Consider the following 12,411-nt stretch of genomic DNA (forward strand, 5'->3'; position numbering starts at 1 on the left):
AAAAAAAAAAAAATTAGCTAGGTGTGGTGGTACACACCTGTAATCCCAGCTACTTGAGAGGTTGAGGCACGAGAATTATTTGAACCTGGGAGGCAGGGGTTGCAGTAAGCTGATATCGTACCAGTGCACTCCAGCCTGGGTGACAGAGCAAGACTCTGTTTCAAAAAAAAGGAAAGGGAAAACCAGAATGTTGGAAAAGTGATCTTGTCTCATACCTGACCACATGTACACAACCATGTTCTTGCCTGGCATTGTAGGTGACTGACTTTGCACTCCCCAAATGCCCCACTTTACAGATGAGCAGAAGCTGAGCCTGAGTGAGGAAGGGACTGCTTCCAGGTTAGGGAACAAGTGATGAATGCCCAACTTGTGCCAGAGCTGACCGGACCGGCCTCTTGCCTGGTTCCATTCCTCACACTGGAGGTCAGGTCAACAAAAACCCTGTTGGTCAGACAGCGGGAAAGGAAGAGACTGGGAGGACAGAGTCCACCCACACAGACCTCTCAGGCCCCAGCTCAGATCCTGGTTACCTGAGGCACCCGACAAATCTTCCCTTTCCTCTGGTCTCAGCATTCCTGTCTGAAACAGGGGCTGGTAACGGATATCCTTTCTTTCTTTTTTCTTTTTTCTTTTTTCTTTTTTTTTTTTTTTGAGACAGAGTCTTGCTCTGTCTCCCAGGCTGGAGTGCAGTGGCGCGATCTCTGCGCCCTGGGTTCACACCATTCTCCTGCCTCAGCCTCCCGAGTAGCTGGGACTATAGGCGCCTGCCACCACACCCGGCTATTATTATTATTTTTTTTTATTTTTTGTATTTTTAGTAGAGACAGGGGTTTCACCGTGTTAGCCAGGATGGTCTCGATCTCCTGACCTCGTGATCCACCTGCCTCAGCCTCCCAAAGTGCTGGAATTACAGACATGAGCCACCGTGCCCGGCCCCTGACATCCTTTCAAGGAGAGGTACCCAGGGCCAAGTGGGAGAAGTGAACCCTGGACCATCTACAACAGCATAAGACAGAAGAGGGCTTATGGTGGCAGGTCCATGTAGCTACTTGGGCTTGTCTCGGGTTAACAGTAAGCATTCCCTCAGCATTCGCCAACAGAGAGGGTGATGTGGGAGCATTCTGTAACTAACTGACCCACGCTGGTTGAGCAGCCGAAGCGTTAGAGCGTTTCTAGGTGCCAGGACGAGGGGAGGAGAGAAAGAGACAACTGACTCAGGTGGGGAGACAGACTTGAGAAGCTGAGGCAGTGAAGCATCAGAGAACGGCGTGGCCAGTCAGGGCAGCACCTGCTGAGGAACTGGGGCAAGATCTGGAGATGTAGGGTCCTCGGAGACAAGACTCAGTGGCATTCTCCCTGCACTTCAAAGGAGCCCAGACTGGGCTTAGAGAGTCCAGCGGCTGGAGCCAGTCCTACCGTGACCAGCATGGGAGGCACTGAGGGAAAGACAAAGCTGACGTTTTTGGAAGTGCTGTGAGTGCAACTGGAGAACGTGTTTCACTGAATCTGTTTGATCACAAGAGCTACAGGTTGGGGAAAAGGAGGCAGAGCTAGAGGGCCAGAGGTCAAGGAGACACTGGAATGTGTTACAGACTGAGGCCGTGGCAAGGACAGAAACAGCCCAGGGTTGTGGCGGGTGCCTCAGGGCTTTCTCCCACTCCCCTTCTTTTCTTTTTTTCCCAACTCCTATGTCCCTGTCTAATGGGTTTTTATTGGGTTTTATTGGGCTTGTTTTCAGTTGAGTTTATTGACCATTGACCACTTGGTACATGCATGAGTCAGAGTGGTTTAAAGGCCTGGAGCCAAGCAGATGACGTGAAAGACAGGTTCGATGGAGCCTGACTGGCTCTTGAAGGCTAGGTTTGGAGCCCCCGTGAGTAAAAGGGGGGCCAACTGAATGGTAGCGCAAGGAACCAGTCTAGTAGTTCCAGCCATGCAAAGATGGTGTGGGCTGCCTGGGGAGGCAGAGCCCAGACAGCCTCCTGATGTGAGTCAGCAACGTGAGTCAGTGGCTGCGGGACAAGGCCATTAACATCCTGGCTACATTACTAGGTGTAACATTCCACAGGGAAGGAGGCGTGATTTTCTTCTCTTCTGTGCTGGTTGGATGAAACCAGACGTACAGTCGCCACCTTACAGGGGGCCACATTCCAAGGAGAAATACCCATATGAGGCAGGGGTTGGCAGCCATGTATGCAATGAGTGGTTGGAACTGAGAAGACTCTCAGCTGGGTGGTGGCAGTCAGAGGCAGGAGGACATAATGGTATTTCATGGGATGTCCTATGAGGTTTTCTATCGCATTCCATTCAAAAAGTGCTAGCACCGGGTGTGGTGGTTCACACCTGTAATCCCAGCACTTTGGGAGGCCAATGTGGGAAGATTGCTTGAGCTCAGGAGTTTGAGACCAGCCTGGGCAATAGAATGAGACCCCATCACTATTAATTAAAAAAAAAAAGTGCTGGTTCCTACCTACACTGATTTCAGGTGGTTCGAAAGCTCACCTTAAGAAAGTGTGAACATTTGGGGATGGAGAACATTAGGAGAAATACTTAATGCATGCACAGCTTAAAATCTAGATGACAGGTTGATATGTACAGCAAACCACCATGGCACATGTATACCTCTGTAACAAACCTGCACCTTCTGCACATGTATCCTGGAACTTAAAATAAATTTTAAAAAAACTGTGAACATTTAAGCAGAGGCCATAGGGTGTCTTGGGAGGGATGTGGTAGAAGAATTCCATTATTCTCTGAGAGACTGCATCCACAGAAGTCTAAGGCCCTCCCCACTGAGAACCTAAGATTACGTAAGTCTATTGTTTCATGGTGGGAAGGTGGGACTAGGTAGCCTTTAACGTACAAAGTGATGAGGATCTGAGCCCCTGCAGTGGCAGTGGGAATGGGAAGAGGGACAGGTGGGAAGAATCCTATTAGATTCTGGAGGACTGGTAGGAATCCTATTAGATAGGGTCCCTGACATTTCGTGCCGGCAGAACTTGAAAACTCCAGTGACACTGACAGAAATAGAGAACTCCTAAGAAGCAGAGAGTTTGGGAAGACAAAGAATTAGTTCCCATTTAGACACTCCTTGCTCAGAAAATTATTTTTTGAATGAATGTGAAGCTTGAGATGGTGGTGGGGTCATGGCAGGATTAGATTTAGAAGCTCTGAGCATCAAAAAGATAACGATGTCACCTATGTAATTCAATATAAAAACACTGCTAGACAGAAAACTAAGGGAATTTGACAGATTTCTCCTTTTTCTTATGAGAAAAGACAGGGTGTAATACATGAACTTATTTCAGCCCTCCCTCCTGCGTGATCATACATTAATCTGCCTTTTGGGTAGCCTTATACCATATAGAGCATCCAAAGAGAAATGTATTTTAAAGGTCGGAAATAGAGGATTGGAGTTCGGGAAAGAAGAAATGAAGACACAGATTGAGAGACTGACGAATCCAGCACAAGGAAATTTCACAGGAAATCCTGGAAATGGATAAGTCTCAGAGTGAGAGGATGTGGAGACAGAGAAAAGAAAACAGAGGCCAGGCACAGCAACTCACACCCGTAATCCCAGCTCTTTGGAAGGCTGAGGCTGGTGGATCACTTGAGTCCAGAGTTCAAAACCAGCCTGAGCAACACGGCAAGACCCCACCTCTACCAAAACAAACAAACAAACAAACCAAAATTAGCTGGGCATGGTGGTGCATGCCTGCAGTACCAGCTACTCAGGAGACTGAGGTGGGAGGATGGCTTGAGCCCAGGAGTTCAAGGCTGCAGTGAGCTGTGATTGCTCCACTCACTTCCAGCCTGGGAGACTGAGCAAGACCCTGTTTCAAAAAGCGAGTGAAAAAGGAAAGAAAACAGAATGGAGACATGAAAATTGGAGAATATCTACATTTTCAAGACTGGGGAAAGGGATGAGGAGGGTCATTAAAGGCAGCAACCAGAAGACCAGAAAAATAAAGGCGATTTAGTGTCCACAAACCCAGGAAGGAGTGAATTTCAAGGGGGAGGTGTTGACCTTTGACAAGGGCTTCAGAGAGGTCAAGAAGAATGAAAGCTAAAAAAAGGACCAGGCATTCAGCCAGCTGCCCTGGGGTTAGGAAAGGACTGGGCAGAAAGCCCATTAAGGCAGAGTATAGGCTCAGTCCACAGAATGGCTAGTCAAAAGTTGGCTGTAAAAGGACTGTCCAACTTGAAAGTACAACAGAAATCCACGGTACGCTGTTAAGTCACCCTACCTGGCTCGCAGAATGTATGAGCAGTTAGACTGAGGATGGGAGGAGGCTGAGAAAGCTCATGCTCACAGCCATCTCGGCCTCCTGCCTCCCACCCCCCACTGCGTCCTGCCTGTCGCCTGTTGCCTCTATGTTTAGACACATCTAGGACAAAAATATGTGCTGCCTGGCCCCTGTCAGCTCACACTGAGATGCTGGTGGACTTTTATATCACTCCAAGGCACATGGGAGGGAGCAGATGGGACCCGAGGAATGCAGAATGCTCAGAACGCAGTGAAGTTGGGCTGGCCAACAGATGGACCCTTTCAGAACGAGCTCCAAGGTTGCTTAGCAACACCTTCACCCGGGCTGGGCTTCTACTGGTTCCACGAGGCTCACCTCTGCAAATCAGTGCAGTGGCTCCATCAGGCTCTGTCTAGAAGGGAGGCGCTGAGCCTACTGTGCTTAAGATGCTGCTGGGTGGAGCAGCCTCCTTTTGGGGGTCTCTGCCTGATCTGGGGCAGAGCCTGGAAGCGGTTGCCTTGAAGCCCACAGTGACAGGGCTCTCCCTGACCCAGGGCTTAGGCTCCAACTCAGTGCTCAATACACGTTTGTTGAAAGAGCGAGCAAATGATGGCTGCTTTTGTTATGTAATGGAAGGGGAGTGGACAGTTTGGAAAGGGCGCTCCATGGCTGATATTCAGTATGGCTACAGGGTTGGTAAAATATTGAAATACCTACAGTATGGCTTATTGTGGCTATTTCTGAGTCCCCAAATGCCCCCACTACCCACGTTCCCTGGCTTCTCCCCTAGAGCCCCCAGGCATTCTTAGGAAAACAGTTAAAGAGTTTACACCTGGCACAGTAGGGGCCTCTAAGGTTTTGCTCCAGGCCTTTGGCCGGCATCTGACCACCTGGACTAGAGGCATCTGTGTTGCACTAGTTGTTGCACAATCTGACAATCTCCTTAGCTCCTAGTACAAGACCCAGCAACTGAGCCCTCTGCTACGACTATCTTCACTTCCCATCCCTTCTTCCTGCCATGCTTGCTCTCCTGATGGCACACGAGACTGAGCCTGAGCCCAAGACTAGGGTAGGGCAGGCAGCAGACAGGGAGCAGGCAGTGAACAGGGGTGCCCACTCTCTCAGGATTCCCAGCAGACACACGGGGGAGCTGCAGGTCCATTCCCCAGCAGGGAGGGTGGGAGAGGGTGGTGTGGCCGACCTAGGAGGGAAACCCAGCTTCCCAGATGGGGTCAGGCTTTCTGCTTCTATTGCTGCTGAGGGCTCTCTGGTCTTGGCCTTATTTGGTTAAAAAGCCATAAGACAGGGCCTAGAAACAGGAGCTGAAGACAATGTGGCTGAGAACCTGCCCCACCCCAGGCCTGAAGTCAAGCTGAACAACCACTTACAGATTCCTCCTTAAAAGGAGCCTGTAGCTGCCGTGTCCTTGTAGGTCCATCCTCGTCCCTCCTCCATACAGCTCTGGGCTCTGCCCTTTGCTGCTCTCCTCTGTGATCCTTTCCTGATGGAATCTCCCTAATCCAGGCTCTCCTGTCTCCAGCCACAGCTCCTGAGCCTGCCGGGGTCCTGCCTGGGCCCTCTAGCCTGTAGTCAGACTTTTTCATCTGCCCCAAACACCGCTGCTAAAAGAAGCCTTCCTGCCATTTTCCTGGCATCCCGATGGCCTCTCTCAAGAGCCCACTTTTCTCACCAGGATCCCCTCCTTCTGCTGGGGCCTGGTCCTCCTCTCCCTGCTGCGTCTCCTATTCCCAATGGCGGCTGCACTCTCGTCTCCCCTCTCGCCTCCCCTGTCCATTCTCATGGACTCCCCTCCATCCTCCAAATCTCTCAGGCCTCAGTAAGGGGGCGAGATGGGTGCTGAGGAAGCTGGGGTGGAAGACGAAGTGGGTAGGGCGAACTGTGTGTCCTGGTTTGTGGAGAGGAGCCAGGCAGGTCCTCCCCTCTTACCTGAGTGGGGCAGGTGATGGGGATCTCTGCTCTCAGGTCCAGGGTCTCTGTTTTGCTTCCAAGTGGTTCAAGCTGATCAGGGAAGAAAAGGGAGACACGGGTGTAGTAGTTTGTTTCCATGGAAGTGAACATTCCCTGGCAGCATCCTGCAGTGGGGAAAGCTCAGAACTCAATTTCAGGGGGGCTTGGCTCCCGCTTCTGGCTCTGCCAGTTGCCAGCCGTGGGGTTCTGGGCCAGTCGCTTTGCTTCTCTGGGAGTAGCTTCCTCAGGGACTCGTCATGCTTCTCTAGCAGGGATGTGGAGAGCCGTAAATGAGATAACATGGCTTAAACTGCCTGACATGGTGGCTGGCACACAGGGAAAGTTGAATGAATGTGGGGTTTTTGGCTTGCGTTTCTGTAGAGAGGTCCCTCCTCAGAGTTCAAAGCTCTGAGGAGGGGGTGCAGCCGAGCTCAGGCCGAGCAGGCTCTTAAGGACTCCACATTTCCAACCGCATAGACGTCTACAGATGTGCCAGCCACTGCCCCCTCAGCCTCACTTGCAAGGCTCCATTCTGTAGGGGCTGGTGCTCTGCCCTAGACTAGAACCCCAGGGAACAAGGGACACCCCACTTATTTTACCATATTGGCCCAAAGGGCTCTGGCGAGCTGGGAGTGGAATTTCTGACTTGGGTGGATGCAGTCTGGGGCGAAGAAGGACGTATCTGGGAGCCCATCCTGAAAGAGACCAATATACCCCCTCAAGATCCTATTGCTTCAGAGCGAGCCACCACCAGCGGGCCTGGCCCCTGGGACTGACCACTCAACACCTTCCTTCCCCTGGGAGTGCTCCAGGTCACCAGCCCCTACAGGGCCCTCTCACCTGAAGAGAGAGATGCGGGTGATCCCACAAATAATAGTTTCGGGTGACCCCAACCCCAACCTTCCTTTTTGACCCTATAAGTGCCCCTTGTTTAATTAGAAAGGTGTCATATTTATTTTGGGGCACATTCATGTAATGCCTGAGGCCATGCCATGGATGAAGGAGTGAGATCCTGGTCCTGCAGAGAGTCTTGACCAGCCAGATGGGAAAAGCGACTTCCCAGCTTTTGGTCTGCTGGTCCTGGTGGTACTGGTGGGGAGAATGGAACAAAGCCTTGGGGAAGGCCTGCGTAGCTGGGTCCCCTGACACCAGCCTTTTCGTCTGGAGGTGCTGGGGGGGCATAGAGCTGCTCTCCTTCCCACTTCCCTCCAGTTAGGTGAGCCTCTTGGGGTGGCAACCCAGGGGAACAGACCTCAGTCCTCACCGGGTCCACTCACAGATCTCTTCCGTTCAGAGTGGAAGTGCCAGGCAAAGGGCATGGCCCGGGTGGAAACAGAGAACCCCCAGAATGCTCCCTTGTAACCGCAGTGCTGCACACGAGAGAGACCACGTGTGTGGCAGAAAGCTAGTCATTCGGAGCTGGCTGTGTTCGTGTTGGCCTCCCTGTCCCTTATTTCCTAAATGATCTCTACACCTGTGTTCCATGCAGTTGATCACACTCATTTCCAAACACAGATGTGACAGTTTTATTTACGGAAAGCACAGTGCCTGGCACTAGTAGGTGCTCAACACAATGGAGGCTGTTACAGGGGTCATGGGAGCCTCACACATACGGATACGGCTCAGGTATTCAGGGAGTCCGCACCTGTCAGCACAGCCCCTGGAAAGCTGTGTCTTTCCCATTTTATACACATGCTCATGGAAGCAACTGGCATTTCTGCCTTGAATTTCTTCCTCTAAAAGAGCACCATGGGTGAGGGCAGGGGACATACCGCCAGGACAGGGAGCTGGACGTTCTGGAAGAAGGGCTGCAGCACCACCGAAAAGTCCTCCCGTGTGTCATAGCGGCCTGACTCCACCAGCTCACGCATGCTGCTCTGGGGACACACGCACAGGGCCTTCAGCACAGGCCCTGGTGGTCCCAGGGCCCAGTGAGGCAAGAGCAGGGGTGATGGGCAGCCCATCTCCCTGGGTGAAGGGGCCGACTCAGCCTTTCCCTTGAGAACACAAACACACCTGATGGCAAGTCCCTTTCGAGAATTTGGAAACAGGTTGGGTCACCTTTTTGTATTGATTGTAAGTAGACTACTCTCTCTGAAGGGCTAGGCAGGAAGTCCCAAAAGGGATAAAAACCTGGGAAGACCTGCCAGAGGCTCGGCTCCTGCCTTTGGAGTGGGAGTGTGGGGGAGGGAAAGGGGGTCTCATGAGGCATCCAGGGCTCCGGGCCAGGAGTTGGGGTTAAGCCTTCAAGGGTAGCTGGGCCATGGGGGCTTTCCCACCTGGATCCTACTGGGATGATTCCAACCAGGGGGCCTGAGACAGCACAGTGACGTGAGACAGAGGAAGGGAACCAGGGTGCTCCCCGTCTCCCCGCAAGCCCTGACCAGCCCTTCCTTCCCTGGGGGCTCTGGGCTGTGTGTTAGAGTGAGCGTAGGGGAGAGGACACAGGATGGTCCCTTCTTGGTCTTACCTGGTAGGCTCGGCTGAAGGACTCCAGCCTGGCCAGCTCTTGGGAGTTCTCCCGCAGGGTCAGAACGCAGTTACACAAAATGCTGCACAAAGATGGGGAGGCAGGAGGCCCCAGAGCCCAGGCTTCCATCAGGTGCTGGTTCTGATTGCCCAGGTTCAGGGGAGGGGTGGAGAGGCTCCCTCCCACCCTGGTTTAGGAGCACTGAAGTCTTGAGCTCTGGTGCACATGCTCAGGGGCAGGCTTCAGGCCTCACAGGGGCATTGGAGAAAGCCCAAGGGAGGGAGCCGGTGTGGGAATGAGGACCCTCTCAAACCAACAGAGCACAAGTGTTGGACTGCAGGTGCTGGACCTGCAACCGATTACTCAGCTGAGCAAATGAATTTGGGCAGTGAAAATTTAGTGTTTAATTAAAAAGAAAATGCATCCTCTGGTATTGGAGCTGGTATTTTTGGGCCTCTGATGCTATGCCCTAGACCTCTCCTTCATTCACGTAAGTGCCCTTTTCACACCCATCACATCTACTTAAAAGAGAGATTTCTAAAGCACTTGAAACAATGCCCGGTACACAGGAAGTTCTGTAAGATTTGCTAAGTAAATAGATGTGTAAGATACAAAGAACAATAAAACACACACCCATGTACTTATGGTCCAGTTTAAGAAACAAAACATTCCCAGTCTGAAACTCCCTGTGTCCCTCCTAATTCTCTTCTTCCCCTAAAGGTAACTGAGTTGCTCGTACCTTTTCCTTGCTTTCTGTTACAGTTTGACCACACATGTCTACTTCCCTAACCACTGCCCATGTTCACAGTCTGGGCTATCCTGTCTCTCAGACACCAGCCTCTGTCCCAACTTTGATCCCTCCCCTGTGTGGCTGCCTGGTATCACAGAAGTTCCTGCCAGGCACCTTGAGGTTAGGTAACAGGGGAGTCATGGCTCCAGCCTTCCGGAAGGGGATCGTTCTGGCAGGAATCCTCCTTTACAGACTTGGACACATGGATAGACCAAGTCACAAAGACCCTGAGGCATCACCACTGCCTGCGGGCCAGACCAGGAGGTGAGGGCATCTCCAGTGTGGGGACAGTCAGGACCTGCCTACCTGGCCTGCTGCACTGGGCACTTGTCCGGGTTTCCCAGGAACACCTGCCGCATGACACTGGGGTTCAAGAAGTCCACGAGGTTGACCAGGGCTCTGGGCACCTAACAGAAAAGCTGCGGATGAGAGGGGGGCTCCGGGGGCTTCTTCCTGGGGCTGTCTCAGGGCCCTGAGGAATGGGTTCCTTTAGCAATCCAGCTTGGTCTTTCTGGAGTTGAGTTCTGAGGAGTCTATACAGGGCTACCTCCTAGGGTCTTACAGGCCGTACATCACACAACTCCATGGGTGCCACCCAAAGGGGCTGCAGCAACAATGGCACCTCCTGGAGTGGGACAATAAAGGCTAAGAGATCATCTCTGTTTGGCCATCATGTAGTGAGCCCAGATACATTAGAATGACCTTCAGTGAGATAGGCGACCTGTTCCCTCCAGCCCAACCTGGCCTAACTCTGCTGAGTAGGCACGCGGGCTCAGCCCGCCAGGGAAGCATCTGGTGGTCAGAGTGCCCTGTGTCAGGCAGCCAGGGCAGCTTGTCCTTGCCAGAGGATGGTGGTGGTGGAGGGGGAAAGTGCTGCTGGGTGCAGGACTAGACAGGGGCTTGCTCTCGACCCACCCTGTGGCTCAGAATGCAGTGCCCAGCCTGGGGCCCACCTGGCTGCTACCACCAAAAAAATGTCCCAGATAGTAGTGGGGAGACATTAGACAATTCCACCGAGTGTCCCAGGTAGTGGTGGGGGAACAGCCTTCCCTTCTTCAGACCTGAGACCCTTCTGGGCTGATTCCATATAGAATAAGCTTTCCTTGGGGTTCTGAAAACGGAAGGAACCCATGCCCCTGGCTGTCTCCTTGAGAGAAGGGGGTTCTTCTCCCATTCTTTCCTCCCCATCCACCTTCACCCTCACCATGCTTGAGCTGTTACCAGCTTGTGGGAGCCCCCTACCCACCTCTCTATGTAGGACATCCAAGGCATCGCGGAGATGGTCAACGAAGTTGGCTGCAGAATACAGATTCTAGAGACAGGAAGGAGGAAGAGGAGAAATTGATTAGGGTGAGAGGGCAGTGGAGGCAGTTCTCAACTTCCCTTCTGGCTCCAGCCCTAAGGAGTTGTTCCCCCTCTAGCCTCCAGCTGTGGCCAGCTCACCACGTCAAAATCTGAGATGAATAGCTGACTACTTGCTGTTGTCAAAGATGGGTCAGTGGGAAGACTAGAACCTTCAGCCAGAGCTTTGGTTCAGGAGCAGAAAGTGGAGACTCCTCCTTCCAATTGCTTGCTACAGTTTCCTCTTTCTGAATTCTCAGGAGTTATAAGAGAGAGGAGGAGAAATACCATATATCTGCCACCTGCTACCTCACCACCTAGGACATGGAGATGGTGCCAAGAACCTGGAGGGTGGTGGGGTAAGAAGTGTGTGTATATGTGTGTGTGTGTGTGTGTTGTATGTGTGTGTGTGTGCAGACACAGGTGTAGCTGGATAATCCTAGGATTGGTTTTAGGAACTGTTCTCAGGGAAGATCTCCAATGCCTACTGGGCAAAGTTAGGAACAACACGTAGGCCTGGACCTGGACCCCATTACCGAATCCGTGCAGTAGTCACATAAATCTCTGCCTCCAATCAGCACTGTGATGACCTTCCAATCTTCACGGAAATTTACTCTCTATATGGAAGGAGGAAAATGCTTGGTAATTTCCAACAAGGAAACAAAAATATCCCTGCCCTAGGAAATCCAGTCAACCCTCTATAACATCCTTGCCCACTTGAAATAATGGAATCGGCATCTCTGAACTGAAGGAACTTTAAAGGTTTATTTATAGACCACAGAATCTTAGCATCAGGATGGGTTTTCAGTGTCACTGTGCCCAGCAACAAAGCTCTCCCCACTGACATAATCTCCTCCATAGGACCTCTGTCAGGGAGCTGTCCGACCACTGCTTGAATGTCTCTAATAATATGGGGCTCACAGCTTTTCGTGGCAGACCACTTCATTTGAAGACAACTTTAGTGAGTTGGAAAATTAATATTTAGAAATAACCATAAATCTGACTCACATGGTCATCTTTCATCTTCTGCATCAGAGTTTGGACTTGGCTCATAAGATCCCTAAGAAAGAGAGAAAACCCATTCTTCTGTGGAGGAATAGTACCCATAGTTTTCCTCCTCGGGGGCCTGAACCAGAGGCTTCTACAGTATCATCCCCACTGCATGAGCTGGCAGAGATCCCGAGGCTCAGAGACCAGGAGCGACTTGCCTCTTCTGGAAAGTTATTACAACAGATAATCATTTGAAAAGCCAATGACGTGTTTGTCCTGCAGCCGTAGTCAAAGGTACTGCCAATTATATTGGTTACTCATGGTCTCCTTTCTGGGACTCCACATGCAAAAGGGTTTTTAGGATTCCATGTGAAGAAACCATTCATCTCTTTTGGAAGACTAGTTTAGATCCTAAAATTAGACCTATGAAACTTTTAGCATGCTTCCTCTTTTCACTCTGGCTGCCAGGAAGCTAAGTTTGATGCTCAAACATAATAACCATAAAAATGTTCATATCGACACAGTTACTTCTTTATTTCCTCCAATGGCTGTGATTTTTCTCATACATATATATATATATATATATATATATATATATTTTTTTT

At 51.3% G+C, this 12,411-nt stretch overlaps 1 protein-coding gene across 1 annotated transcript in view; it reads right to left on the reverse strand.

Annotated features, from left to right (window-relative positions):
- Nucleotides 1-12,411, reverse strand: part of PLB1 (phospholipase B1) — a 156,858-nt gene that overhangs the window by 37,593 nt on the left and 106,854 nt on the right. Inside the window, exons 36-43 of the mRNA XM_011972728.1 lie at nucleotides 11,825-11,876; nucleotides 11,353-11,433; nucleotides 10,722-10,787; nucleotides 9,782-9,882; nucleotides 8,686-8,767; nucleotides 7,988-8,092; nucleotides 6,815-6,910; nucleotides 6,195-6,266 (exon numbers count right to left, since the gene is read on the reverse strand). Coding sequence (XP_011828118.1) covers nucleotides 6,195-6,266; nucleotides 6,815-6,910; nucleotides 7,988-8,092; nucleotides 8,686-8,767; nucleotides 9,782-9,882; nucleotides 10,722-10,787; nucleotides 11,353-11,433; nucleotides 11,825-11,876 — 655 coding nt within the window. The remainder of the gene's footprint in view (nucleotides 1-6,194; nucleotides 6,267-6,814; nucleotides 6,911-7,987; nucleotides 8,093-8,685; nucleotides 8,768-9,781; nucleotides 9,883-10,721; nucleotides 10,788-11,352; nucleotides 11,434-11,824; nucleotides 11,877-12,411) is intronic.

The sequence above is a fragment of the Mandrillus leucophaeus genome, unplaced genomic scaffold (assembly GCF_000951045.1).
Source record: "Mandrillus leucophaeus isolate KB7577 unplaced genomic scaffold, Mleu.le_1.0 Scaffold13, whole genome shotgun sequence".
Lineage (NCBI taxonomy): Eukaryota > Metazoa > Chordata > Mammalia > Primates > Cercopithecidae > Mandrillus > Mandrillus leucophaeus.